Source organism: Corvus cornix, chromosome Z (assembly GCF_000738735.6).
Source record: "Corvus cornix cornix isolate S_Up_H32 chromosome Z, ASM73873v5, whole genome shotgun sequence".
In the NCBI taxonomy this organism is placed as follows: domain Eukaryota; kingdom Metazoa; phylum Chordata; class Aves; order Passeriformes; family Corvidae; genus Corvus; species Corvus cornix.
The window spans coordinates 63254677-63281523 of record NC_046357.1 but is presented as its reverse complement, the minus strand read 5'-3'; the positions used below and the strand labels follow the sequence as shown (position 1 = coordinate 63281523).

The window sequence follows — 26847 nt, the reverse complement described above, 5'->3', positions numbered from 1 at the left end:
TCATCTGTTGGAGAAGGGTGCCGCAGAGAAGTGCTTTTATTTACACACTGCTGGACCTTGTCTTTCAAGGAAAGACCAACCTCACCATAAGCCAAACAGGGAAACAACTAATTATACAACTGAGCAGGGCTGTAATTTGGGCTTAGCTGTGACCTGTGTTTTGTCAGGACCCTTGTTTAAAATTAGGGCCGCAAAGATAAAAGTTGCTACCTTTCCTGGTAGTTTCTCCTCTTCCTCAGACCAATGTGAAGAGTACGTGTGGATGGGGGGGGAACCAAGCCTGGCAGCGAAGGCGGAGTGACTGGGGCTGCAAGAGGCAAAGACCTGCCCAGTCCTGCCTGTGCTTGCTGATAACAGCACTTTATTACATGGTTGAACCCTAAGAACAACCTTCTACTGCTTCAAGATACTGGTTCATTCAGTTTTTTTCCCTTCTATTCACTTGTAGGCAGTGAAATGGGGTATGAAATCCTGTCTGTGGCCTCTCTCCCTACTTATCCTGGCAGTGAATGCAAAACTCTGAAAAGGCCCCAGCCTGAGTGATCTTGGGAGACATGAAACATGGTTGTAGCCCACTTTCCCTAAATTCTCTAGAAGTCCTAAGCAGGAAAGTTTCCACTTGAAAAACCTTATTATGAGGCATCCAGCAGTAGCAAAGCTCACCTTCTTCCTCTAGATGAGTTCTTAAAAATCTTTTAGGAAGGTCCTCCCTGTTTCTCTGGTCCATGCTTCCTCTGACAAACAGCTGAGGAACTAAAAATATACCTGTTCTCCCACTGAGGAGCAAAAGGGTGAAATGTGATTAATACTGTTAAATTAGGTGTTATAAGGATAATGAAACGGGACTACGGGGTAGTGCGGCTGTTTGTTGTTGAGTGTTTGTTGGGGTGGAAGTGTCTGCACTTGGGAGGTTCATAGTGGATTTTTGGGGGCCTCAGGGATAGAGTGTGAGCAGAGCTGGCCCCTCACCCAGCCAGAGCAGTGGCCAGAGTCGTTCACCTGCGAAAGTGGCTGGGGGAAAGGAAAAGATTTCTGTCTGGCTATCAGTATCACAGAAAGCCACCCACCCACCAGCACAATCCAGAGCCACTTCGATGTGTCTGAGTGTGTGGTTGTGGGGCAGAGATACGGAGCTGGGCCAAGTGAGAGCCTGCAGCTGCCCCAACCACTGCCCCATGGCCCAAACCCCACGTTCGGGGCTGAGACCGAAGCAGCCCTTGTGGGACACAAGTTCGCGAGCCACCAACAGTGCCCAGTCAGGACCAGCACGAACCTCCACAGCCCAGCAATGCTGGCCCCCCACAAAACCCTGCCAACCCAAAACACAGTAGAGAGACTCAAAACGTTCCATTCCTGAGGGCAGAGGAGCTGGGGGTGATTCCCGGCGGCCTGCGGTCAGCCATCTGCTGACACCAGGATTTGCAGGTGAGCTGTGGCTGGATCCAGGGTCATGGTTGCTGGCAGGGAGAGGGATGTTCATGGGGCTCTATGCATTGGAGTATCAGCTCCAAAAATTGCACCAGAGCATCAGCTCCAGGTGTTGCAGCTGAACCCCAGCTCTGGATGCTGAATCTGAAAAACAGCCCCAGGCCCTGAACCCACATGTGGATTCGGTAAGTCCCTGAAGCCGGACTCACGTCTCCAAGAAGGTGCTTCTCCAAAGAGCACTCCAAGAAGTCTGGAAATAGAAGATGATCCCAGAGATTTTTACCTCCAGATCTGGCCCTGCGCCTGCCCCGTATCCACCCAATCCCTGTTGCACAGAGAAGGTGGGAGACACAACCCCCTTCTGGGATCTGGGACATCACCTCCCTCCACACATAATTAGTGTCCTAATTTGGATGCTAACTAACCACCAACAGCCTTCTGCAGCTCCCACCTTCAGTTTCCATCCCTTAAGGCTAATCAGGAATAAATCCCTGATTTTCTTTTAATTAAATAAGCATTTGTGATGCTTTCACTTTCCGGCCAAATTTACCAACCCTGGGGTTCTGTGCCCTCCCAGAACCGTCCCAGTTTCCCATTTCTGCTTAATAAATTCCCTTTTTTTGCCAATTTTTACTCTCCAAGCACCTTTAAATTGTGTCACTGCCTCTGCCAGCATGTTGGTTTTTCAGACAAAATCCTCAAGCTCTGTTTCCACCTCTGACATCAACAGCAGTGACAGCTACACCTTCCTCTCTGCGCACCTCAAGGGGAGCAAATTGGGGTGTTTAATGCCAAGAAATTCCCTAATTTCCTTTCCTCATTGCTAGAAAACCACAGGGACTTTACTTCCCTAGGCAAGGCTCCCACTCCTGCAAGATATGATGGAAGATTCCCCCATCATCACCAAGTTTTGGATTAACCATCAACCCCTCCAGCTCCAAAGCAAAAATCCCAGAGGAAAAAGAATGCAGGGTGAGAAGAAGATCCTAAAAATGGAGGATTTGGGGCCAAAACTGGTGTTCTTGGTGATGCTTTTTGTCTCCGATACCTCCTCAAGGTGGTTTGGGGGTCCTGGAGAGGAAGGGAGAAAGATGCTTAGGGCTGCTTTCCTGTGAATAAAAGCCAAAAGGGGGGAAACAGGGATTTTGGGTGAAAGTTTTGGCTCACCCGTAGCAGGTCACCATCCAGTTGCTGGCACTTGGCCTGGAGCTCTGCACAGCATTGCCGGATCCACGTCATTTCATCAGCTTCACCACGTTGCTGTTCTTCCAACCTCCAGCACAGGCGATGGAGCCAGGAAAGGAACCGTGATTCCTGGTCACTCAGCACCCGGTGGAGTCCTTTCAGCATCGCCTGCAGCTTCTGCTTCTCAGCACTGACTCGAGTCTGAGGGGTGAAGGACAAGGAGGAGGATGCTGGCAGGGGAATGAAGCAGTTTGGCCCCCACAGTGCACCCAGATGACAGCAGCACCCACCAGCATCTCCTGTCTTGTCTCCTTTGCTGCCTCAGTCAGCCCAGGATGTCGCTTGTCCTCCTCTTGAAAGGTTTTTAGGGAAGCTTCAAACTGTTTCTGCAAGGAAAAGGGGTTTATACTCCTGAAGAAGGGGAGAAAAGCAGGGTAGTGGGCTGGGACCCCTAAAGCACCAGGGATATGGCCAGTGCAGGTGGCCCCATCCTCATTCTCCTCTGCAGCTGCACTGAAGCAGATGTGTACATGCATACCCATGTTACAATTAACTTTATAATTATGCTGTGTGCACACCCTCACCTTATCCGTACACATATATAACCACACAGTGTAAGTCGGCACTACAGGTCTCACAGACAGGCGGGGATATCCCATCTCTCCAAGGTCCCCTGTAAAAAAGCTGCCACCAGACCTTAAAAAGTTCCCACCACCCTTCAGTTTCCATCCCCTTTCCCCCACTCCTTGCACCCCCAGCCAGGTCCAACCCCCCTTTGGGGACCCCCGTTTTCCCCCCTCACCCGGAAGCGGAATAGGAACCCTTCACAGCGCAGGCGCAGGGTGACAGCAGGCGTTTGAAATCTCCAGTATTTAGTTTTGGTCCCAAAACTACCACCCGCTATAATGTTTCATACTCAGCCCTCACCGAATTGCAGCATTTCAGCTCAGTTTTGGCTTTTAGATGCTTGGCTTGCTTTTCTTCCCCTGGAAAGACGGGGGAAAGCTTTCTCTCTGATCAAAAATACATATTTTGGGGGCTGAGTTTTAACGGAATTAGCGTCGCTCAGGCAGGGGGAGAGTGTCTGAGACGGGGATCCACGCACCCTGTACCAGCGAGCAGCCTCTTCGAGCGGCACGGCGGGGTCGGCGCGATGCTCGACGCAGGCGGTGCAGACGAGGACTCCATCGCGGTGACAGAGGAGAGTGAGGGGTCGCTGGTGCGTGTGGTACAGCTCCTGCCCCGGCGGCGGGGCCAGCTCCTGCACGGCCCCCCCCACGTCGGCCAGCTGCCGGATGGGGCACTGCCCGCCGGCAGAAATTGTGCCCGAGGCTCAGGATCATGACAGGATCCTGGAAGAAACCCAAGCAAACAGCGCAGGTGGTTTCCTCCTGGAGTTACCTTGATAGCGTTCCCGCGGCCATAGTTGTTTACAAGACGCACTCGGAGAAGCGCGCACTGAACGGGGCCCGGCCGGGGTATGCCCGGAAGTGGCGGCGGGGCGGGACGCTGGTGTGGCCAGCCGGAACCTCCCAGGCAAAGGCAACCCCGAGCGGGTCCGGCATCCCACCGCCCCAGCCATGAAACAGCCCCCCGGGACAACGCCAGCGGGGGATTAAAGAGGGAATGGAACGCAGGCAGCGGCAGCTGGGGGTTAGGAAGGACCAGTTGTTTACAAGGCGAATTCTTACCCCTCCGGCTGCACCGGAGGAAGCAAAGTGGAGCCAGAAGGGGGCTCCAGGAGACAAGGATTAAAGCAGGAATGAGGCAAGTGAGCAGAGTTCCATGGAGTTCATGTGGATACAAGCTTGGAGCGGCAGGGTTAAAGTGAAATAAAAACCCACCGTTGTCCGTCAGCACTCAAAATGGGGGGGGGGGGGGGGGGAGGCGGTGGAGGGGGCGGAAACATAAGAAGCAAAGAGGAAAATAAAAAAAAGGACTAGCAGATGTAGGATCTATGATGGGAGGTGGTGTTAGAGCAGAAATTCCAGAAGGGAATAATGTTAATGAAGTTTTGTGATAAACTTAATTCATGAAACTGAATCAAACGAGGGTCTTGCATCAGGACGTTTCACTTTCATAGAGTAATAGAAGTATGTTAAACATATATAATATAGCATAATATATAAATATAATTTTAATGTAGTCAGTGTATTTTAACTATAATAACGTTAACTATGTTTCAATATATTTCATTTTAATATAAAACATATACGTGTTTAAATATAATTGCAAATTTTATTATAGAGCTATAAAAATAATAAAACACACATAAAATATTTTTAAATACTAATCAGGAATTATAAGTTTGATAAAACAGTAAAAGAAGTTCAATATTCCCAAACGCCTGTACAATCCACTGATCCACTGAGCCCCAAAACTGATCAGCTTTGGCTTTTTCACGGGGGGAAAAAAAAAATAGGGAGAAATGATGGGGAAAAAACCGCATTGGGCTTTTGTAACTCCCCCCAGAACGCCGTTTATAGCCACAGATTTGCCCCTGCCCGGGGGGATGGGGGTGGGGGCGGATGGAAAAGCTCCCTTCTCATTGTCTGATCGCGGGCAGCGGCGCTGTGCCGTCCCCCCACTGACTCCTCGAGGTGCGGAGTGGGACAGGGGATCGGGACAGGGCGGGACCGCGAAACCGAGCCCAAGTAAATCCAAAGTTTGATGTCGGGGGGGAAAAAAAAAAAAAAAAAAAAAAAGAAGGGAAAAGAAAAAGAGAAAAAGAAAAAAACCCACCGGAACCCCCTTTTCTCTCTCTCTCTTCTTCTTTTTTTTTTTTTTTTTAATGCTTTCTTCTGAGAAACGCCCGGAAAATTACTTTAGTTAACAGCAGACCAAATTAATGCTCAATTAATTCTTAATTATGTCAGGCACTTATTGTTCTTTTCGAAGAAGGATCTCAGCCTACATAAGGCTTCTGCAGTAGCAGGAAAAGTCAGGGATGTGCTAGGTATAAATATTTTCCCAGAAATTTTCTCCCCGGAATTAGGTGGCGGTGAAGCGACTACACGAAGTGGGCTGGCGAGGCGAGGCGGAGGAAACAGAGCTGCCCCGCGGGGTGGCCGCTGCCCCGCGGCTCAGAGAGGCGATACAAGAGCCGAACTGAGCCGCGGCCGGTGCCGGAGTCACCAGAAAAGCTGCCCCGAGGGCGAGACCGCGCTAGCAGAGCCGCACCGACGCGGTGGTGCGGTGCGAGCCGCTCTGGCCGCTGCCCAGACTCTGAAAACTGCACCGCGGGGCGGGCGGGGCGGCGGCAGAGGGGCTGCACCGAGGGCTCGCCCTCGCCGCGAGAAGCCGCGCCCGCTGTCGCCTCTGACAGGTGTCGCCAAAAGGGCTGCACCGAGAGGAGGGCGAAATGTGACTAGAACGTATAGAGCAGAATAAAATAAATAGAAATGAAGCGCCGCAATGGGGATGGCCACTGAGACGGCCACCGGGGGCCGCGGACGGGACAGGCGCGGTCCCGTGGGGAGTCGCCGCTAATCGCGCTGCTTGTCTTGTGGGGTTAGGGGGTAGCCGAGGGACGACAGCCAGAGCCGGGGCAGCCGCTTCCAGCGGCGGGGAGGAGCGGGGCGTGCTGTTCTCGATCAAGGCCGCATCGTTTAGGCCCCGGGACAGGTCCGCCACACCGTACCCAGGGACCCGGACGCGTGTATCCCGCTGCCCCCTCGCTCACCTGCTGCCTCCTTCCTGTCCCCGCGGAACCAAGAAATACCTTAAAATCTAGCCTATGCATACACACACGTGCGCAAAAGGAAAGTCGGGGGTGGTTTTGCTATTTTTTTTAATTAATTACCTACATGGTGAGCAGCAGCACAAGATTGGTCACTAAGTAAAGCAGCCGGGAGGGGAGCTGGATATAAAACTGTTTGTGTCCTAGGAATATGGGCAGCACCTAAGGCTCTGTTTGAGGATGCACAGGTGGCATTTTGCAGAGTCCAGCTACTGTGTCCATGTCCTGCATCTCCTGGCAATGACCCCCTGCTAGCAGCCAGCCAGCTCCTGGCCTCAACGGGGCTCTCTGACCTCATCCTGCTCCTCCTCCTCATTCCACCGCACACTTTTTCTCTCTGCCAAAAGTTGTGGGAGAGTAGTGCCAGTCTCCAGAGTCTTCTTCTCTATGTGGAGGCCCATGAGGGGATCCATGTCTGGGAGGAAGGAAGAAGGTGGGGAGTGAGTGGGTGCAGAGCCTGCTGCTGCTTTTCCAGTGGACAAGCTCTTCTGCCTCCTGAAATTCTTCTGACTTTTCCCCAGATAACTGAATTAGCCCAAAATGCAACTGAGTTCCTCCCAAAATAACTCTGAATTCCTTCCCCCAATATATCTGAATTATCCCAAATACCTCTGCATTCCTCCCCAAAGCCTCCAAATTCTCCTAAAACACCTCTGAATTCTCCTAAAATGTCAGAATTCTACCTGAATACCTCTGAACCTCTCCAGGGCCTCCCACAGAGCATCACTTTGGCAGCAGCAGGAGCTCAGGCTCCTCTCCAGGTCCTTGGGGAGCCCCGAGGGGAGGTGGAGCCTCATTTCACTCCAACTGGGAAAAGAAACGACAGGGACAGATGTTATGCGACAGGTATATCAGCCAAGCCCCTCTCCGCAGTTGAGGTGACAGGGACATGAAGCAACCAGTTGCCACATACCTGTTTAGGATGTTCCCAGCATCCTAAAAGGAAAAAGGAAGAAAAAAGGGAGTTCAAGACCCCATAGGCAGCACTTTGAGAGAACTTTTGGGTAAGGAGGGCACTCACTGGGGGCAAGCACCTGGCCTCCAGCAGCCCAATGAGTCTGTAGAGTTGTGCAATCCCCTCGGCCACCTGCAATGATTTTTTGGCATGGGTAGCTGTGAGGCTGTCACCCAGCTCAGCCAGCCACCCCAGCACTGTGTGCTCCTGCTCCGCCAGCAGCTGGCACAGCCACTCGAACTCAGCCTCAGTGATGAAGAACCGAGGGGACCCCCTGTACCAGATAGTCCTGGTGTCTCTTCTCTTTTCTTCACTCTCCAGTCCAGAAACTCTGCCAACACCTTCCTTAGAGATTGCAGGTGAGACTGGATTTTCTCCTGAATACACCCAAAAAAAAAAAAAAAAAACAAAGCCAAAAAAAACCAACAAAACCCCCCCCCAAAAAAAAAAAATTGAAGTGATCAGCCCAGACTGTTGATATAATCCTGCCTTCAAAATCTTAAATTGTTTGAGGGAGGAAAGCAAATAACCCTCCTAAAAAGTCCCCTCGCTGCCTTCCCTGGAAGGCAGGGATCAACTTGCTTTATGTTTCTCCCACAACTAGGAGCAGGCACTGGAGCTTTGCTTTCCCACAAAGAAATTTAAATATTTTCCCTTTGCACCTTTTTTTCAGCGGGAGGGAAAGGAGAAAGGCCTGATGGGTCATAGGAAGCTGATCTCACCTCACAGGTCTCGTCTGGTCCTCCAAAAATCTTCATGACCACAGCCCGTAGTGGCTCACCCATTGCCTCCTGAGGGGTTTTTGCCTCTTCAATACCAAGAGATGAAGCTCTGGCCGGAGCCAGCACAGGGGTTCTGTGCTGCTGCTGCGGCCATACTGCCCTCCTGGTGGGGAGGAAGGGGTGCTGGAGGTTGGCAGTGGCGCAGGGTGAAGCTGCCTGCCCTTGAACCACCTCTGGGTTTTTCATGCTCTCAGTTCCTGGCACAACCTGGCCCAGCTGGAAAAGCAAATTTCATCACCCACAAGTAGTCCTTAAAGATATTTTATCTCCACAAGGTTGTCTTATTTCCAGGCGTTGCTGTCACATTCCTCACCTGGAAGCTGCTCCCAGCTTTGCCTTGTTCAGCTTCATCACGTGTAAGGGGCCAGAGGCAGATTTGGGGAACTAGGGGGGCAAAATTTAACCAATTCCTCCCTTGTGGTGCCATGCAATAATTTTTTTTTTTTTGGCGTGCCTTAATTTTCCTCCCTTCCCTCCCCAGTGCCTGTGTTGAGAAAATAAATGGCCCTGAAAGGGGGGGAAAAGGGCAATCAGATGGTGCAATGGGTGTCCAAGCACGTCATGGCCCCATCTGCAGGCGAGAGATTGGAAGGCTCCTCCCTTTTTGGCTGATAAAGGCTGGCAAAGGGTGAGACAGGACTGAGCTTTGGCTGAGCCTGTGCCAGAGAGAGGAAGAAAAAAATCCCAAGAGGAAAAAAACCCAGTGGAGAAGCAGCCAGTGGAAGGAAACCATCTGGAGGGACCCCAAAACGGCACCAGCAACAGCAAGGAAAGCTCCAAGAAGGTTTGAGTGAGGGGGAAAATCCCAGTGCTCATAGGGGGGTTACATCACCCTGATGTCTGTAGGGGGGAAAAGGGGATTTTGAACCCCCTCCCCATCCCATGAACTCAAGAAGGGAAGTGGATTTACCCTTGCTTTGGTCTCAGGATCTTTGTTTCAGATTTAAAGGTGTTTTTGCCGTGGAGAGTCATGGTGATTAGTTGCTTCTCATCTACTTGTAACAATCCAGCTGGGGAATTTGGGTGAGAAACAGCATGGCTCCTGCTTTTATCTCCTTTTGGGTGATTTTCTCACCTTTTTCCCACTTCTACTCATCACCTTGCTGCTTTAATCTCCTTATCTGCAGATTCACTGAGGAAAACGCATGGAAAAGAAGCAACCTGTTTATTTTCAACTGTCACAGCATGCTTTATTCAATCGTTTTGGGGCATTATTACTCATTTCCAGGGTCCTTTAGCACAGGCAACCCCTTGTTTGCATGCAAAACCCCACACAGAGTTCCAGAGGATGAATTTGAAGACATTTGGTGACAGCTCTTATATCCCTCACACACATTTTCTCCAAGGTCAACAGCAAATTTCTTCACAGGATTTCTCTGGACATGAGAGGTGAATGTGGCTTATCTCAATTTAGGGACTTTCCTCACTCAAATAAACTTTGTCAGATTTAATTGATGAATGGTGGAGACAGAGATGGATTTAAGCTGGATAGATTCAGCCTTCAGCCAGCATGAGGAATGGAGATTTGGGGATATAATAATATCTACAATGGAGATGGGTTCATCCCAATGTGCTCCTCATGTTCCCTTCATAGTCATCAGGGAATTAATTGATTTAATCCATCTCCAAGGGTTTCCCATAAATGAACCAAGCTCTGTTGCAACTGTTGAAGAAAAAAAATGCTATTTTCTTGAAGTATTTTAATTAAATGTGGTGATTAAACCCATTTTTTGACATAGAAAGGAGCAGAAGCTGAGATGTGACTGTTTGAAGGATAATAATTAGATTTTATTCTTTCTTTCCTTTTCCTGTGCCTCCAGCCAAGAGGAGAGGACACTGTGGGTGCAATGGCTTTCTTCCTCAAACCACGGCCATGCACATGGGACCTTGCCCTGGACTACCACACCGCCAAACAGTTTGAAGGTAATCAGAGGTGGCCAGAGAGGAGCAAAGTACCAGTTCCTGGTGTTTTCTGGGCTGAGATGTTCAATGGAGTTGGAAATTCTCCAGCTCCACCTTCTGTCTCCCCAGGGCCTCCATCTCCAACCTCCATCTCTTTGCTCTCCCATGTCCATCCTCAACTGGATATCCTCCATCTCCAACTTCCACCTCTTCACTCTTACATCTTCAGCCTCACCCTTCCTCTCCCTTTCTCCTTGAAAAGTCATCAGGGAAGGCATTTTGGGGGTGTGTGTTTTCTAGGCTTAAATTCGGCTTCTGATTTGTTCTCTGGTTTGCTTTTCAGTGGATGTAACCCTGGACCCAGCCACAGTGGGTCCAGAGGTGATCCTCTCTGAGGACCTCAAAGAAGCTACATGGGGTAGACCTCAATGCCAGTGGCCTGAGGGTCCAGGCCGATTCGACACAGATCCGTGCATGCTGGGCAGCAAGGGCTTCACCTCGGGCCGTCACTACTGGGAGGTGGAGGCCAATGGGCGCTTCTGGACTGTGGGGGTGGCCTGTGAGTCAGTTCAGAGGAAAGGCCGGGTCCTCTTCAAGCCTAACACTGAGATCTGGGGCTTGCAGAAGTATGATGAGCTCTGCGTTGCCCTCACAGCTCCATCCAACACCTCTGTCCCACTCCTCGATGGGGAGATTGGGGTGTACCTGGACTACGAGGTGGGACAGGTCTCTTTCTATGCTGTCAGCAGCCACCAACGCATCTTCACTGTCCAGGCCTCCTTCAGTGGGGAGAGGGTCTTCCCCTACTTTTGTGTGCTTCTCTCAACCATTAAACTGTCCCCCAAGGGCTGATGCCCTGGAAGGACAAAAGCTGATTGCATCATGGTGATTGAAAATGCTCAGGTGCTCCTCAACTCTTTTTTTTCAAAATCTTGGAGTCACTTCTGGTCCTAACTCCATCCTAGATGTCTCTGTTTTGGGTTATGTCCAGGGGGTTTTGGGTCTGAGCTCAGCACGGCTCACATCAAGTTGTTAAGTTTGTCCAAAGTTCATTAACAGAAGCTGGGCTTCCCTGTGCTTGTTTTGAGCTGAAAACTTTGCTTTTGCTCCCAATTTCAGCCTCCTTTGAAGGTTTCTTTTTCTGAGCTCAGTGCCTATGATTGGGTGGGTTTCCAGCACAAATTAAAAATCTTAATTTTTGCAGGCTTTGCATTAATACCAGCCACCACCTCATTTTAAAACTGATTTTGTCATCACAAGGATGTGCTCACACCCACTTCTCCCACTCTTTTCCTCTGCTGTTCCCCTCGCTTGAGATTTATTTCCAAGTACTTAGCATGTAAATATACTCAGAATATAATAAATCTTTTCTTCTCTAAGAAGCAGAAGGCATCTTCATTTGACCCATCACCAAGTTGCCCCAAACCCAAAAAGAGCCCCCAAGGCTGCCCTGGCTCCCCCCTGCATTCCCAAGAACTATCCCACATGGGTCCCCAAAGGCTGTCTTGTCCCACCAACACCTTGTTGGTCCCCTGGAAATCCCAATAACCCCTTGCCCAGGGGGTTCAAAACCTCTTTGAGGTTTTCTTTCATGTCCCTAGGGTGCAGCAGATATCTGGGTGTGAGAAGGCCTCCCTGCAGCACCCAAGGAGCTGACACAGAGGTTTGGAGGCCGTCTCATCCTGTTGCCCTTGCCTGAGCTCTGCAGCTCATGTTTATTACAAATCCAGCTCCTCTCATTGCTGCAGTGGGAGGAGCTGAGCCCATTGTCATCCAGGTAAGCACAGAGCCCACCACCACGGATTTGAAACCTGGAAGGACAGAGGAGATAACCCCCCTCAGATGGGGCAGCAGGGAAAAGGAGAAAACTCATACATAGGCTTTCCTCAGCTTCAGTTCTCAGGCATCCTCATGGGTACCAACATGCCAAAATATCTCTATATATTTCTTTTATAGGAATAGAACTAATTCAACATCAATATGCCAAGACTGACACTGATTTATTTCTATTTCTAATATGAGACCCAAGGCTTTGCAAGAAAAAAACAAACAAAATAAAAAAATCTAAACTTAGGATTTTCTCACCAAATGCACCACTCCCACCTTTTAGGTCAAAGGAGAAAACAAAGATCAGTTCCATGCAAAGTTGCCCTTCCCAAACATTGTCCCATTGCTACCTCTAGATGTACCTCAAGTACAAGAAGAAATGCACAATTTGTGGCTGAGGAAACACCAACCAACAACATAATAATGAAAAACGTGGACTCACAGCTGAGATAGAAGTGAGTGGTTCACCCATTGCCACGGCTGCTCCTCATCCTCCCGCAAAAGACCAATCCAATGCTCTGAGATGCCTTTGTATCTCATGACAAAGCTCTGAAAAAGAGAAAAAGGAAAGATTTTTACCTTCTTCCAACTAAAAATCTCAATTTTATGAGTTGCTCATGCTGCTTTAGGGCTTCTTTGGAGCTTGAACATTTCAATCTGCTACCAAAAAGTGTCATCTAGAAACAAGGATTTATTCCTACAGTTCTTTCAGCAGCTGGCTTTGGTGAGGAATTTAAACAGACCTATGATGACACACCCCCAAGGGCTTTTCCACAGCTTCTCACCCCAGATCTTCCCCAGAAAGATCCTGGAAGTACAGTCAAAGAAACCGAAAGATTTCAAATACATTGGTTTGGGGTTTTTTTCCCCATGCTGAGCATGTCCTCTTGTCTCCTTACCAAGTCCTCCATGCTGTCCAGAATGGCCAAGGAAGCACCTAGGGCTGAGCAGTTGTCCTGGCTGGATGTCCAGTTCCCCTCAACCTCCGAAAAATAGTAGCATTTTCCTCTGTACCTGATCCAGTCGAAGGGACACTGGAAGCAGGGCTGGGCATGAGGCTGAAAAGCCTGCACTGTCATTAAAAATAGAAGAGCGTTAATGAGCATCACCTTCCCCTTGCCTCTCTGGGATGGGGAGATCATTCTCTACCCCATGGCTTCCAAAATTCTTGCATCTGCCTCAGCTGTGGGCAAAGAGAAAAATTAAGATACCAGGAGAAATCCTGTGAGAAAACAAGCTCAAAATCATGGCCCAGCTTGTGATGTTGGACAAGAAACATGGGTGCTGCACCTTCAAAGAAAGAAACAGGGTGTTAGACTTCAAAAAACCACATTTTAAAGAGAAATTTCAGAGTAGCCCTATCCCTAAACATGTCCTTGGGTGTTGCTCTCTGTGATTAATGCCAAAGTAGTGAAAATGACAGAAAAAAATTCTCTTATTCCTGCAGACTTCTTGACTTGGTGGGACTCATGCCAACACCTCCAGGCCCCTTCTTCTTTGAAAACAATACTTTTGTGTGACTGTACTCCTGAAATGGCTCTTCCTGTTGATTTTCTAAGGGTTTCTAGATAACATCAGCTCCTACACCAAGGGGATGGGTTTGATCTGCTGTAGAAAGGATGGTCTGAAACATCCGTCTCCCAGAGAGAACAAATTCTGGGGTGGGTTTTGTCTTCCCTGGGAACATGGACATAGATCTGTCACAAATGCAACGACCCAAAATATCTCAGAGACATTCCCTGTGAGACTAAAACCTTGACATTCACCTGCAAAAGTGATGGCTGTGATGAACAGAGCCGTGAAAAGCACTGCCAGCATCACCTGGCAGGCAACACGTGCCTCCGGCTTCATCTCCATGCTGTGACCTGCAGAAGAACAGACCTTCAGTGCCTCTGTGAGGGCTCCCAGGGCAGCAACATGCTACAGGTCATGCCAAGATGATGAAAGGTTGGTGTCATCCCAAAGCCAGTGGCCTTGGTGTCATTTTGGGTGAGAAATACCAAAAATTCTTCTCCATGTGGAATAAAATTTTTTTTTTTTTATTGATGGGAACTCTTTGGGGAGCAGGTTCCTCCCCAGCCCCAGATGCAAACTCCTGCAATGCACCATAATTTAAAATTTGCTTTAATTTCTGGGGTTTCCTCATTATTAAAGTTCAGTGGAGTTTTTTCCACCAAAACTAAGACACTTTGGGTCATGGTGCTTCCATCTCTGGATCCTCTGATCCAGAATATGCACTTTCCCCTTATCATGAGCAAAGAAAATTATGTTTCCTAAGGGTTTTACCTAAAAATCTTAGTGTTTTCATCCAGTGGGACTTGCCACATTTTTTGTTTAAGGTTTTCCCTTTTTGTCCCCATCACATGAACCAAATTTCATGGGAAAAACCCTCTTCTCCCCTTTTCTCCCTGGAAAAATATTAGAAAGTAAGTCAGAAGCCAAATATGCTGAATATTAAGAAAAAAGTTATATTAAAAAAATTTTAAACTCAACAAATGAAAAATCAACAAATAAATTTAAATTTGTTTTTTAAAAATCCATTTTAAAAAAGCCACAAATGTGCTAAACAAAAAAAAAAAAAAAACAAACCACATTCCTCAAAAACCTTAGTCCCCTGGTTGGGTAGAATAAGATGATGGAAAAGGCCCTAAAAGTCCCTTTTTTACCTTATTGTGTGCCAAGGGGATGATAGAGATGGGAGCAAAATCAGGAGAGCTGAAGCAGGGCAAAAGGGAAAGCTGATTTCTCCAGGGAAAGAAGACAATAATAAATACTTTCTGATCTCTCCAAATGAGATTTAAACACCAAATTTATTTCTAGGGCCTTTTACAGTTCAATTCTTAAAAAAATTTCTTTATTCTAATCCAGAATAAATCAGAAAATTGGAATATTCGTAGAGGGGAAAATACCTAAAAGAATCAGTTACTCAAGTGCCTCTGGAAGGGTTAATACTAAATTACAATAACCCATCATGTCTGAAATTAACCTGTTCAGAGCAAAAATTCTATCTGCTGAGTGACAAAAATTTTCCCTCAAGGGAAGTGTCAGAAAAAGCTTTTCCCCCCCGCCCAACGTTACTTCAGCTGGGTTTTATTCTCAAATTACAGAAGTATCAAAAAACCTCCAAACCCAGTGATTCTACAGTTCATTGCCCTGCAGTTACCTGTCCTCTTGCTCCTTTCCATGCCCAAAAATCCAGAATAAACCCTCATTTCCTCCATTTTTGGGGTTCCTCCAAAACAGGTGCTCTCGCCTCACCTGCCAAGCAAAGTTCCATCTCTCAGAGGTGTCATGAAGGCTGTCAGTCCCCAGTTAAAATTTTCTCACCATTTAAAATTTTCTCCCTGCACCATATTTAAACTTTGCTCCCCAGCTGAAGTTCTCTCACACAATTCAAATCTTGTCCCTGCAATTAGAATTTTCTTTCCCCCCAATTAGTTTTATCTCCCTAATGATACCTTTCTCCCCTCAGTTAAAATTTTCTCCCTGCAAGTTTTCTCCCTGCAACCAAACTTCCACCCCAAATTAGTTTTCTCCACCAATCAAAATCTTCCCCTATTAAAATCTCCTCAGTTAACATTTTCTCCCTGCAATTAAAATTTTCTGCCATAATTAAAGTTTCCTTCCTGCAAACCTTTCTCCCCATGAAAGTTTTTTCCCCCGTTGATATCTCCTCACCTCAATTAATATTTTCTCCTCAAATAGTATCTTCTCTCCAAAATTAAGGTTTTCTTGCCTAAATTAAAGTTTTGGGGGGTTTTTTGGTTTGTTTTTTTTTTCTCCTCCCACTTAAAATAATCTCCCCCTATTAAAATCTCCTCAATTAAAATCTTCTCCTGCAATTAAAAACTTCTCCCTGCAATTGAAATTCTCTCCTCCAGCCAAACCTTAAGACCACCTCCCCTTAGCCTTCAAGCTCATCCCAAACCCCATCACCTGTATCTGCTCTGTGGGAACAAGCCTGATGCCGAAGCACAACCTTCTCCTGTGAAGAGAAACAAAGTATTTTTTTTTAATTGTTTTGGTTTATTTTATACTTTTCTGAGGGATTTTCCTGTGCCTCCTCAAGGGCAATGCAGAAAGGGCTGCCTGCCGAGGGCCACCTGCCCACCCACTGAACCAGGGGTTCCCCTCCAGCTCCACCTGGCATCACTTCACCCTCTTTTCCAGTATTTCCGGATTTTTTTTCCTCAGCTAGGGAGATGGATTCTCCAAAAATGCTTTTTTTAGTGTGCAGCTGGGGAAAACACTGCTGGGGATTGCTCTGTTCCAGGAAGTAAGGGCACACCAGAACAGCCGTCAGGGATTCTACAAGGATGAAGTATAGTTCCCTTCAGCCCATTTTTTTACTATAAAAATATAAAAAAGTAAGTGTTCTTGGAATTAAGCTACCCAGCTGCAGGGGTTTACCCTAAAACCTAATTTATTTTGTGCATTTTGAGGGTTTTTTGTAATCCCTGGTCACACACCACTGGTGCAGCTGCTTTTGCAGAGGGCAGGAAGGCTGGCTGATAGCAGTTCACCACAAAAACCTTCTGTGACAAGGAAAAAAGGCTGCGGGTGGAAAACAAACTAAAAATAAACATGAGATATTAAAAATATAAAAATAAAAATTAAATAAACTCAAATTTAAAACTAATTTTTTTTAATTAATTAAAAATTTAAAAATAACTTTAAAATAAAATAATTCTGTGCTTTATTACTGGAACCTTTGGATCTTTGGGTTTATCCTCTTATTTACCTTATCTGGCTGCTAAGTATTGGGGCAAATTTCTGCTTTATTCCTTGCTTTTTTTTTGGGTGTCTGAGGAAAAAAACATCATTTTTACCTATATAAGAAGGTGTTGCTTTGGGACATTATGTTACTGGCTAAAACCTGGGATTAACGTCAAAAATAGCCTAAGAAAAGGGAGGGGAAATGGTTATCGTAGTCTGGAAATTGGTGGTCACTCCATGCAGTTGCCAATGAGTCCCAAACCTGAAGTAAACACAGGTCTAGATGATGTAAAAAGACACATCAGGAGTGGGAGGAAAAACAAAATAAAGTAACAAAATAAGCTAAAATTCATTAGCAGCCTGAAGGTAATCCAGATTCTCACATTTTCCTGGGCAGGAGCTGGGCAACCCCTGACCACATTGGATCTCTCTGCCCCAGGATAAAATAGAGGCCAAATATTGTGTCAAAACCAGCAGAATAAGTCATATGGAACAAAAGACATTTCAAGTCACTCCCAGCCCATATTTTGGGGAAGAAACACCAAATGTCACCTGTCTCCTCCTCACCTGATTACCTGCCTGTGGTCACACTGATCCAACTCCTGACATGCTTCAGCCTCACACTCGAAAACCTTATTTAAAAGATTTTTGAAATTATTATTTTTTAATCTTGTTTTCACAGATGTTTAGCACAGCCACAAACCCACAGATGTTTCTACACCTCCAGGTGTGCCACCTCTTCCTGGCTGCAGGACACCCCTTCCCTCACCACCTCTGATTCACAAAGGAAGGCTGTAGAATACATATATTTATATACATATATATTTGCACAAACAAAAAAGCAGATAAAAGCCCCAGCCAACACCATTTCCTGGAGCCGGATGCAGACATGAGTGCATAGCTCACAAGGCAAGCGGTTGTCCACGGATGGTGTCACTTTTGGGCTGCTCCTGGGACCTTCTGAGTGACCATGGCTGGGGAAATTGTTTATGCTGATTTAAAGCATCTTGGCGATGTTTCTTCTGCTGAGAAGCATCGTGGTAAGTCCTATTTTGGGGGGGAAACGCTTGTTCCAAGTTTTGGGAAGATTTTCAGATGTTTACTTTTGGGTTTTCTTGCTTCTTCACCTCTGTGTTGAGGTTCCCATGACCATGGAGAACATCTTTGTGGGTTAAATGTCTTCTAAGGTGGAATCCTGGCTTGAAAAGAGGAGGAAAAAGAGAAAGGAAGGGAAGAGAGAGGGTGACAGACATCTGTTTTGCTTCCAAGATTCTTCACCTGGGGGGGCAAAATGGGTGCCAAGAAGCCCAACATGAGCCAACACAGCTGGATGGGAAGGAAAGCTCCTGAGATAGTGGCTAGAATCCTTGTGGAGATGAGGGCTGGAGAAACCTTTGTCTCACCAACACCCAGCTCTACCAGGAGCTCTAAATTAAGCCAATTTCAGAAGGTTTCCAATCCTTATTGGATCCCCATGGGCTCCATCACTGGGTGCCCAAGGGTGCTCCTGAGCCTCCTGCAGCCCATCCACCACCTGAGAAATACTGTAGACCTCATCAGTGGTGATTTACATTTTTGGAGGAAGCAAAGAAGCTGTAAACTTCTGCTCAAACTCACCAGTTTGACAGAGAGGCTTTTTTTTCCACCTCTAAACCCCCAGCTTTTTCATCTTTCATTTTTTTAAAGCAAATGTGGCCTCTTTCAGCACCTGCCTTGTGTCCATGGTGGCACGGGCTCCTCCTCATAGCCGGTGGGCTGGGGCAACTCATCCTGCTGGTCCTGGTGGTGCTGCTGAATGTGCGGGGTGAGTAGCCAGCTCTTATCTACATCTCACACCCCAGTGAGCAGCGGAGGAGGGGAAACTGGGATTCGTTTCAGCATTTTCAGCCTTTGGAGGGGACAAGGGGGTCCTGTGCAGATGCAACATCACCCACCATGAATAAACCCCTTCTGAGTAAACTTAGATTATACTCACAGCTATCATACAAGGGTGGAGGATACAAGCCATGTTTTTCAGGCTGGCTTAAGCAACTGTATGAGAAAATGAAACCCAGTTTTGTGGGCTTTGTGGTTTTTATCCCTAAATGGCTGCAGCGTCTCACTCTGGATTACTGCTCCAAGTTTTTCAGTGCTCCCTGCAGCCAGCAGTGACAAGCGTTCCACAGCTAGGCAGTGAGATCCAGGGAAGGAACCAGATGGAGCAGTGCATGTTTTCATCCCTGGTGCAGTATTTCTGCAAGCCCCGAGGTGACAGCCCCACAGGTAATCCCCCTTCCCACCTGTCTCTGCTGGGAGATGCTCAGGTGAGACTTTTGTGGGGGTCTTCTACTGCAAGGACAGAGACCCTTAGACCCTTGGGGTTGGCAAAGAGGAATGTTGCAAGGAAGAATCCTCTTTTCCATGCAATTTTTGCTGATCCCTCCCCCATGGAGCAGTGTCAGCCCTAGGGAGGAGGTTCCTCACCACTCTTCCTCCACCTCCACCGGCCAATAACATCCTTGAGGTCACTCAACCTCAGTAACCCTCCTTCTCTCCGGTGGCTGTAAAAACCGCATCAATGTAAAAAATTCAACAATGGGGAAAGAGCTGGGGTGCGGGATGGGGAATCCCTCAGTACCTTCAGCTGGTGGATGGGGAATAACCTGACAACCCTTCAGAGCCTCTCATGGCTTTCTCTCCTCTTCAGCCTATGCTGGCTGCAAGCTGTGTCCCCAGGACTGGCAGCTCCACGGGGAGAGATGCTACTGGCTTTCTGAGGAATTGGGAAACTGGACTCGAGGCATGAAAAGCTGTGAAAATCAGGACTCCCAGCTGGTGGTGCTCCAGGACAAGAAAGAGAAGGTAAATAGGGAGAAGAAGGCTTGAAAAGGACATCAAAGTCCTGATTTTCAGGTGGGCAGGGAAGAAAAAAGTGCCTAGCAACAAGAGGGTTTGGGGAAGCATTGAACATATGGGGGACATTCATGTCTCATCAATTTGGGAGTCAGATTTACCCCATGAATTTGCTTGCCATGAAACCCTCCACAGAGAGATTTCGGGAGAAACTGGTCACCTCTATTTTCCAGGAGCACATCAAGACTATTGCAGGCAAAAGCCCACCACCGGTGTGGATTGGACTAAGGTCACATCAGAAGGCATGGAGATGGGTGGACAACACACCTTTCAACCCCAAAATGTGAGTGTACCCACAGTCTGTTGGTGTAAACAGCAGCTTTGCTCCATTTCAGACCCAGTTCATGCCCTGACCCATCTCTCCAAGATGTTGGAGTTTATGCAATGGTCTCATATTCCCCCCAACAAAGCTCTATAGACCAAAAGTTGGGGAATTGTACCAGAGCACAGTAACCCCACAGCTCCCACCAGCCCCGTGGAATAACATGGCTTTTCTTGCTCCACACATGCTCCTCACAGATCTTACTGCAGGCACAGCAACTCTCCTCAAATCTGGTCACCCTCCAGCAAGAATCAATGCATGCACAGTCAGATGGTGCAGTAAAAGGGCAGGGAAACTCACCCCCACTTCTTCTTTTCTGCAAGACTTGGAGTCTCCTCTTCTTCAGCAATACAATTTTTGTTCTACAGGCTTGGCACCTCTCTGCAGGAGATGGGTGAAGGGTGCGGGACACTGAGAGCCAAGGACTTCGAAGTTTATAGATGTGATGCTGAACACAAGTGGGTTTGCAAAAAAAACCCTTTCCTACTCTGCTCTGTTACAGCAGGAGATGAGGAGAAAAGCAATGCCTCCATCTGACAAGCACCCACCGCAAAACGCCCATCCCACAAGACACTTGCTGCCATTATTTGGGGTGAAATAGCCCCATCCTCACTGTTACAGCTTTGTGGGAGATTAAAGGGTTTGCAAATCCTCTTTCCATGAGGATCAAGACCAGTTTTGGGGGCACAGATGAGCCCCTGAGCTGGAGAATCAGAAAGGTCTGTGCCTCAGGCACAGTGTTGATAGAGCTGTGGCATCAATAAAAGCTTATCAAACTGGTTTGCTTCAATTCATTGAAATAACATAGGCAAGAGCACAGATGGCACACCATGCAAAGTTCATATATAAACATTGCAAATTTCAACTCAAAACAGCTTTTGTGAGTGACAGATGTTACCCATATGCATCTCTCCAGGTACAGCTGAGAGTGTCAGCACACTGATGCAGGCAGCTGGGTTTTGCCCAAGTTTTGAGGATTTGGAGGGGTTTGTTTTTCTTCTGAGTTGTTTTGTTGTTGTTGTTTTGGGCTTATTTGTTGCACTTGTTTTAGAGAGGGTTTTTTTGTTGTTTTTGTTTGTTTGCTCATTTTTGAAGTTTTTTGGATGGCAGGTTGGGGTTTTATTTGGTGGGTTTTGTTTTTTTACCAAATTCCCTCCCCACCCGTTTTATTGATCTCTTTCAAATGGTAGAGGAAGAGGGAGAGGGAGAGGGAGAGGGAGAGGAGAGAAGGTTCTGTGAGATTTGGTTGATACTCAAGGATCACCTTCTACAAGATCAAAAAGCTCCATCACAACAAGTAGGAAATGAAAGGCAGCTGGAGACTGGCACAAGTATGTTGCTCCTAATTGAACTCAAAAGGGAACACACAGGAGTGAAAGCTGGGACAGGTGATGCAGGAGGAGTACAGAGTTGCTGTGATAGCACCAGGAAAGCCAGGAGTTGAATCTAGCAACATTTCTGCATGTGAAGGGGAACAAAAGAGGATTCCATGTGTAGTTGAAGAAAATAGCAAAAGGAACAAAAGGACAACTAGGGAATATGTAAACTCTTCCTGAATGGGGTAGGGGTGCTGATAACAAAGCACATGGAAAAGTCTGAGTGTCTTGGGGTGACTTTATGATGTGTATCCCATATCGCTGCCTATGCCCAGAAATTCATTCCTGCGCCTTTCTATGCCTCTAAACTGAGCCTGAGAGGGGGAAGGAAAAAACTGAGCAAAACTTTTGCAAAGCAGTTTGCAGCTTGTTCAAGGTCACACACAGATAGCAATTGGTTTTCCCCACTGCGGCAGGGGAGGGAGGAAGCACCCGGCTTGCTGCGCCCAGGACAGTTTTTTTGGCCAGTGGTTCAGCTGCTTTGTGCTCTGGAGAGAGACTGCGAGTTGAATTTTCCTTCTCTGGAATTTCGGATGTTCTCCCTTTTCTACTGGACTGCTTGATTGCTGTAACATCAGAACACATCGGGAGGACTTTCCACCGGGCACAGAGGGCCTGGCCCCGGCCCAAGCCCCAGCTCCGAGGAGACCAAAGGGAGGACTCTGACACTTTCCCAGGTTTTTTCTCCACAGCGAGAGATTTTATTATTTAGCATTATTTTCCTTTCCCGTGTGTTTGTTAAATAAATAGTTTTATCTCCTTCACTTTCCTTCGAGGAAAATCTATCTTTTCCCGAACCTGGTGGGGGAGGGGTGGTTGTGCCTTCTCTCAGAGGATATATTTCTAAATTTGGTCAAACCGGAACACTGAGATACTCAATACTTCCTTTGTCTCCATGTTTCCTAGTATAATTGTCCTTTAGGAATCCCAAGCCCAGAAAACAGAGGGAAAGTTTGGAACATGCCTGAACCTCCATGGGAGGTAAATCAGATTAAAGAGATCTTAAACAAACTGTACATACATAAGCTCATGGAGCATAAGATGTTGGACCCACAAGTGCTGAGGAATGCCACTGCAAGTCCACTCTTTATTATCTTTGAAATGCCATGGCAAGTGGGAAAGATTCCTGAAGACTGGAGGAAAAAAAATTGTTACTCCTATCTTCAAGAATGGCAGCATGGAAGATCCAGGGTACTATAGGCAGGCCAGCTTCACCACTATCTCTGGGAAGATAGAGGAACAAGTAATCCTGGAAGCCGTTTTTCCAAACAGGTGAAGCACAGTATGGTAGTCAGGAATAGTCAACATAGATTTACAAGGAGGAAGCCATGCTTAACTCACCTGATAACTTTCCACAATGCAGATGATGTAACTGTTTTGGTGGATGATGGGAGAACAGTGGAAGTTGTTTACCTCAACTTTAGTAAGAATTGTGCCACTGGCTCCCCTAACAGCCTCACAGAACAGCTGGCAAAATACAGGTTAAATAAGCATACTGTGAGGTGGACTAAAACAGCCTACCTGCCAGGCCCAGAGTGTTGTGGTCACTGGTTTAGAGGCAAGCCATTAGTGATGCATCCAAGGGGTCAGTGCTGGGGCCAGCATCTTCACCAACGACCTTGAGTACAGCTTCAGCATGTACACAGTACACAGCTAGGAGGACTAGCTGATCTATAAGATGATTGTAAGATCAGAGATAAGATAAGATTCAGAGGATCTTGGACAAACAGAAAAAGGATGTTTGAGAGAAATCTCTTAAAGGTCAACAAGGATGATTGCAGAGGTTGCATCTGAGGAGGAATAACACGTGGCACTGTAACATGCTGTGGCCTGACTGACTAAAGAACAGCCCCATAGAGAAGGGCTTGAGAGTCTTGGTGAACAACAAGGTCACCATGAGACAGTGATGCAAGCAGATGGCAAAGGCAGCCAACAGCCTCCTAGACCACATTAGGAAGGGAATTGAAAGCATGTGGAGGGCTGTAGTCTTTTGTCTCTACTCAGCACTGGTAAAGCCACATATGGAGCACTGTGTCCAGCTACAGGTTCCCCAATACAAGAAAGAAAAGGACTTACTGGACCAAGTCCAGTGAAGAACCACAAAGATGACTAGGGGACTGGAGCATTTTCCGTATGAGGAAAGCCTGAAAGAGCTAAGACTGCTCAGCCTGGAAAAGAGAGCCTCGGTGATGTCTTACCCATGTGTTTAAATACCTGATGGGTTGGAATGAAGAGTACAGTGCCAAGCTCTTTTCAGTGGTGCTCAGAGACAAGAGTCAATGGGCACAAGACAAAAACCGTGACATTCCATCTGAACACAAGAAAACAGTGTTCTACAGTGAGGTTGGTCAAACACATTGCCCAGAAAGGTTAAGACGTTCAATGAGCAACTGGGCATGATCCTGAGGAAACAGTTCCAGCTGACCCTGTGTGAGCAAGGGGGTTGGATTAGATAGTTTCATGAAGTGTTTTCCAACAGAAACAATTCTGTTATTCTGAGATTGGGTGGTTGTCTATGACTATCTAATATGAGGATATAGGGAAGACTAAGCCAGGCTTTTTTTCAGAGATACTTAGTGGAAGGGTAAGAATAAACGGTGTAACCTTTAATTAGATGGAGGGGAAACTTTTTTTACCATGGTGGTGGTCAGTCCAGAGTGGCTATGAATTCTTTGTCCTTGGAAATATTCAAAACTCAACCACACAAGGTCTCAAGCAGTTTAATCTGACTGGACCTGCTTTAAGCGGGGGTTTGGACAAGGTGGCCTCCAGAGGTCCATCTCAAGCTGAATGACTTCATGATTCTCCATGGCTGGATTTAAAGACTGTAACTCATAACAGCTTAACATATTTGTGGTAACACTTAAAATACACATGACTCTTAAATACAGGGTTGGTAAAACATGCACACAAAACCAGGACCTAGGCAAAGCCAAGTTACTCTAGCTAGCTATCATTTTAGATTGGAAGTACTGATCACCTGAGATATCTGTCTCTCTATATATAGATCAGGTAAATAGTCAGAAGAACACTGTCCTGGTAATTTTTAGTGCTTTGAAACATTCAGACAGAACACCCCACTGGCTCAACTCAAAGGCTTACCGATGAAACCCCAGAAACACTTTCTGCTAACTTCAATGACTAAAAAAAGCATTTGGTTGATCTAAGTAGAACCAGGGGGACTGATAAACACTGCCATACCACCAGGTACCTCAGCCTAATTGGCCTGTCAGTAAGTACAAACAGCCCCAGAGATTTCGGAAGGAAGCAGAAGGCCTAGCTCAAAAATATTAAAAAAACTTGCCCATTAAATCCTTACTAAATATTGAAATGTACAGATTGGTTGATGTCCAAAATAAAAGGAAAGGGTTAAAAAGAAATTTATTTTTGTGTCTAAATGTGTCTTTTGAATTTGATATTCAGGAATATCTTTTCCTTTCCTGAATATTCCTAACTCACTAACCTGATTTCCACCAGAAATTTGCCTAAGATACCTAGATACAAATGCAATACTAAAAGTAGACTCAAACAGACTCAGTCAAAGCTTGTAAAAATTGCAACCAGATCTGCATCCTTACCATAAATGCTTACCTAATTTTTTCTTTTGTACTGAAGTGGAAGATCTCTAATAGTTGTCTTTGTGCAGAACTCTATTTTTGGTGCTAATCCCTTGATAATAACAGTTAATCGCTGCATATACATCACTCTTATGATCAGAACACTTCAAGTCCCCCATTGAAACTGCAAAATCAGAAGTGACTAAAGGGGGCACTTCAGCTAAAGAAGACTTGCAGGAAACTCACCAACAAATAACAGTGGCAAAGGAGTTTTCCTATGAAAAGCAGCACTCTGATTTTAGTCTGCTCTCTTAATTGGTATAAACTGTCCCAGAAGGGGAACATGATGCACAGGGCCAGCATGTTCCAAACGTATGCTTGAGGCAGTGACCTAGACACTTGGTACTGACTTTGACACTTCCTCATAAAGCCAGTATTGTGAAGAAAGGTGAGAAGAAACCCTTGATCTACAAAGAAAATATACAGATCTTTACTGTTTAATTAGCAGCTCCTTCTGCACAGTGGTGGACCAGGCTAGCCCAAAGGACACTTTTCTAAAATGATGTGAAAAAGAAATTCAAGTTTGCCTTTCAAGGCAGGTAATGCCATGAAAAATACTGTAAAGACACTAATGATGCCTGACGACGACAACAGCAGCAGTATCTGTTCACTTATCTTAGACTTTGAATTGTGCATTTCTAGCAGTTCCTCTCTTTCTTCTACATGAGTGACAGAGAAATCACAGTGCAGTACTTTCAAACTACATTTGCCCCTACCCTGATGCAAAGAGGATAAAATATAAGCAGTAGTGATAAAGAAGGAAAGAAATAAGGTACATCTGGAAGGAAATATAATGATGCCATATTAGTGATTTGAGTGCAGCATCTGGCTGGCCCAGATGCAGCTACAGAAATGAGGTGGTGCTGCCATTTCTCTGTCTGGATCCAAGCTAGTCTGAGGGTACCCACAAATCACCTGTTCCTTTACCAATATGTCACCACCTTGTCTTCATCGGGTTCTTAAGGACCAAGTTAAAGAACAGTACAATGTTACACTTAGTTAACCCAAGCATATATTTCTAAATTTCTATTCCAAATGTATAGAAAGTATTCCTGTATTAGGCAGAACTTTCTAACAGATTTTAAGTCTAGTATTTCTATACTTGCAATTTATACATAATACCCGATTTTTTCATGTGAATAATGACATTACTAGTTTGTAGAGTAAGCACAAGAACCTTCTGAATGAATCAGTGCAAAAGTGAATCTACAGGAAAGATGACCCTCTCCATTCATAGCTATTGTATGCTCATATTAATTAAACTGAAGTGAGTTTTATTGCTTCTTTAGCATAATCTAATCCATAATGCAGTGAGAGGGGTGAAAATATAATCATTCTAGGCTGCTTTTGCTCCTTCAGGAAACAATGAACCCTAGAAAGAATAGGCAGTGGGAGGCTTTACAAAAATATGAAAATAAAATAACTTCCAAGAGAAGAGAGAGAACAGGCAGAGTGAAAAAAACAAGGTGTGTACGTGAGATAAAGAAAATTGACAGAAATCTGGCATCCCCAAAGGCCACTGGTACAAAGAATCTTGAAAATCTTTTAAGTGACTGGAGTTTTCACACCATCTGTGGATGAAGGTATATAGCTGAACATACGGTTTTGTTATTAGAGCTTCTACCTGCCTACAGTCTCTGACTAACGAATTTACTTGTTAGGATAGCCCTACATTTTGTACATTCTCTGAGAACTTCTATATTCAAAAGAGCACAGGAGCATCCCTCTCTGCTCAAGAGGATCAAACTGATAGTCGAACTCCAGTCCTCACAAAATTGCCACTAAGTCGTCGAATTCCTTCCTTCTTCAGACAGGTATGATAAGCACCAGTTACTTACTGGAAAATGAGAAATTGTCACCACTAATTCTCTATCCATCCCACAACAGGCAGGAGTCAGCTTGCATTCTGGGAACAGAAAGTCTCCTGTACTCTCTTCATAAAATGCAGTCATCCCCTACTGAAAGAAGAAAGAGACGCCCACAAAAAATAGCTGTCAGGGTTGTTACACGAAATTGTCATTGCTGTGCAATGAAAACTTTGTAATTTTACAAATGTGAATAAATGAGTGAATGTTCTTGATAGAATGCTGCTTGGCTCATGCATAG

The 26847-nt window shown here is 46.2% G+C and overlaps 5 protein-coding genes across 12 annotated transcripts; 2 read left to right on the top strand and 3 right to left on the bottom strand.

Annotated features, from left to right (window-relative positions):
* Positions 1-2180: 2180 nt before the first annotated feature.
* LOC104685165 (tripartite motif-containing protein 6-like) lies at positions 2181-4195 on the bottom strand. The gene is made up of 5 exons (XM_039567582.1): positions 4057-4195; positions 3719-3945; positions 2904-2999; positions 2596-2814; positions 2181-2499 (listed from the first exon to the last, which is right to left on the bottom strand). The coding sequence occupies exons 1-5, from the start codon at positions 4193-4195 to the stop codon at positions 2344-2346; spliced, it is 837 nt and encodes a 278-aa protein (XP_039423516.1). The 3' UTR covers positions 2181-2343.
* A 2191-nt stretch (positions 4196-6386) lies between these two features.
* On the bottom strand, positions 6387-9078 carry LOC104685169. 4 transcript variants are annotated; one of them, XM_019281868.3, is made up of 7 exons: positions 9000-9078; positions 8403-8473; positions 8030-8305; positions 7374-7439; positions 7266-7288; positions 7044-7159; positions 6387-6767 (listed from the first exon to the last, which is right to left on the bottom strand). In XM_019281868.3, the coding sequence occupies exons 3-7, from the start codon at positions 8273-8275 to the stop codon at positions 6628-6630; spliced, it is 591 nt and encodes a 196-aa protein (XP_019137413.3). In that variant the 5' UTR covers positions 8276-8305; positions 8403-8473; positions 9000-9078; the 3' UTR covers positions 6387-6627. The 4 variants fall into 4 exon arrangements, with proteins under 4 accessions (XP_019137413.3, XP_010391149.3, XP_019137412.3 ...); XM_010392847.4 differs by lacking the exon at positions 9000-9078 and having other exon boundaries at positions 8403-8544; XM_019281867.3 differs by lacking the exon at positions 9000-9078 and having other exon boundaries at positions 6677-6767; positions 7036-7159; positions 8403-8544.
* LOC104685168 (E3 ubiquitin-protein ligase TRIM58-like) lies at positions 8792-10866 on the top strand. 3 transcript variants are annotated; one of them, XM_010392846.3, is made up of 3 exons: positions 8792-8873; positions 9910-10012; positions 10335-10866. In XM_010392846.3, exons 2-3 carry the CDS (start codon positions 9937-9939, stop codon positions 10841-10843), a joined length of 585 nt encoding a protein of 194 aa, XP_010391148.1. In that variant the 5' UTR covers positions 8792-8873; positions 9910-9936; the 3' UTR covers positions 10844-10866. The 3 variants fall into 3 exon arrangements, with proteins under 3 accessions (XP_010391148.1, XP_039423186.1, XP_039423185.1); XM_039567252.1 differs by lacking the exon at positions 8792-8873 and adding an exon at positions 9033-9112; XM_039567251.1 differs by lacking the exon at positions 8792-8873 and adding an exon at positions 9161-9478.
* A 106-nt stretch (positions 10867-10972) lies between these two features.
* Positions 10973-17166, bottom strand: LOC104685166 (C-type lectin domain family 2 member B-like). Of its 3 annotated transcripts, XM_019281869.2 has the most exons (7): positions 17102-17166; positions 15755-15803; positions 14982-15076; positions 13585-13683; positions 12718-12890; positions 12261-12367; positions 10973-11802 (listed from the first exon to the last, which is right to left on the bottom strand). In XM_019281869.2, exons 3-7 carry the CDS (start codon positions 15037-15039, stop codon positions 11589-11591), a joined length of 651 nt encoding a protein of 216 aa, XP_019137414.1. In that variant the 5' UTR covers positions 15040-15076; positions 15755-15803; positions 17102-17166; the 3' UTR covers positions 10973-11588. The 3 variants fall into 3 exon arrangements, with proteins under 3 accessions (XP_019137414.1, XP_019137417.1, XP_019137415.1); XM_019281872.2 differs by lacking the exon at positions 13585-13683 and having other exon boundaries at positions 17102-17165; XM_019281870.2 differs by lacking the exons at positions 14982-15076; positions 15755-15803; positions 17102-17166 and adding an exon at positions 14105-14303.
* Positions 17167-18078: 912 nt separating this feature from the next.
* LOC104685269 (killer cell lectin-like receptor subfamily G member 1) lies at positions 18079-20733 on the top strand. Its single transcript, XM_019281864.2, has 5 exons — positions 18079-18338; positions 18656-18796; positions 19221-19375; positions 19600-19709; positions 20117-20733. The coding sequence occupies exons 1-5, from the start codon at positions 18224-18226 to the stop codon at positions 20283-20285; spliced, it is 690 nt and encodes a 229-aa protein (XP_019137409.2). The 5' UTR covers positions 18079-18223; the 3' UTR covers positions 20286-20733.
* Positions 20734-26847: the final 6114 nt, after the last annotated feature.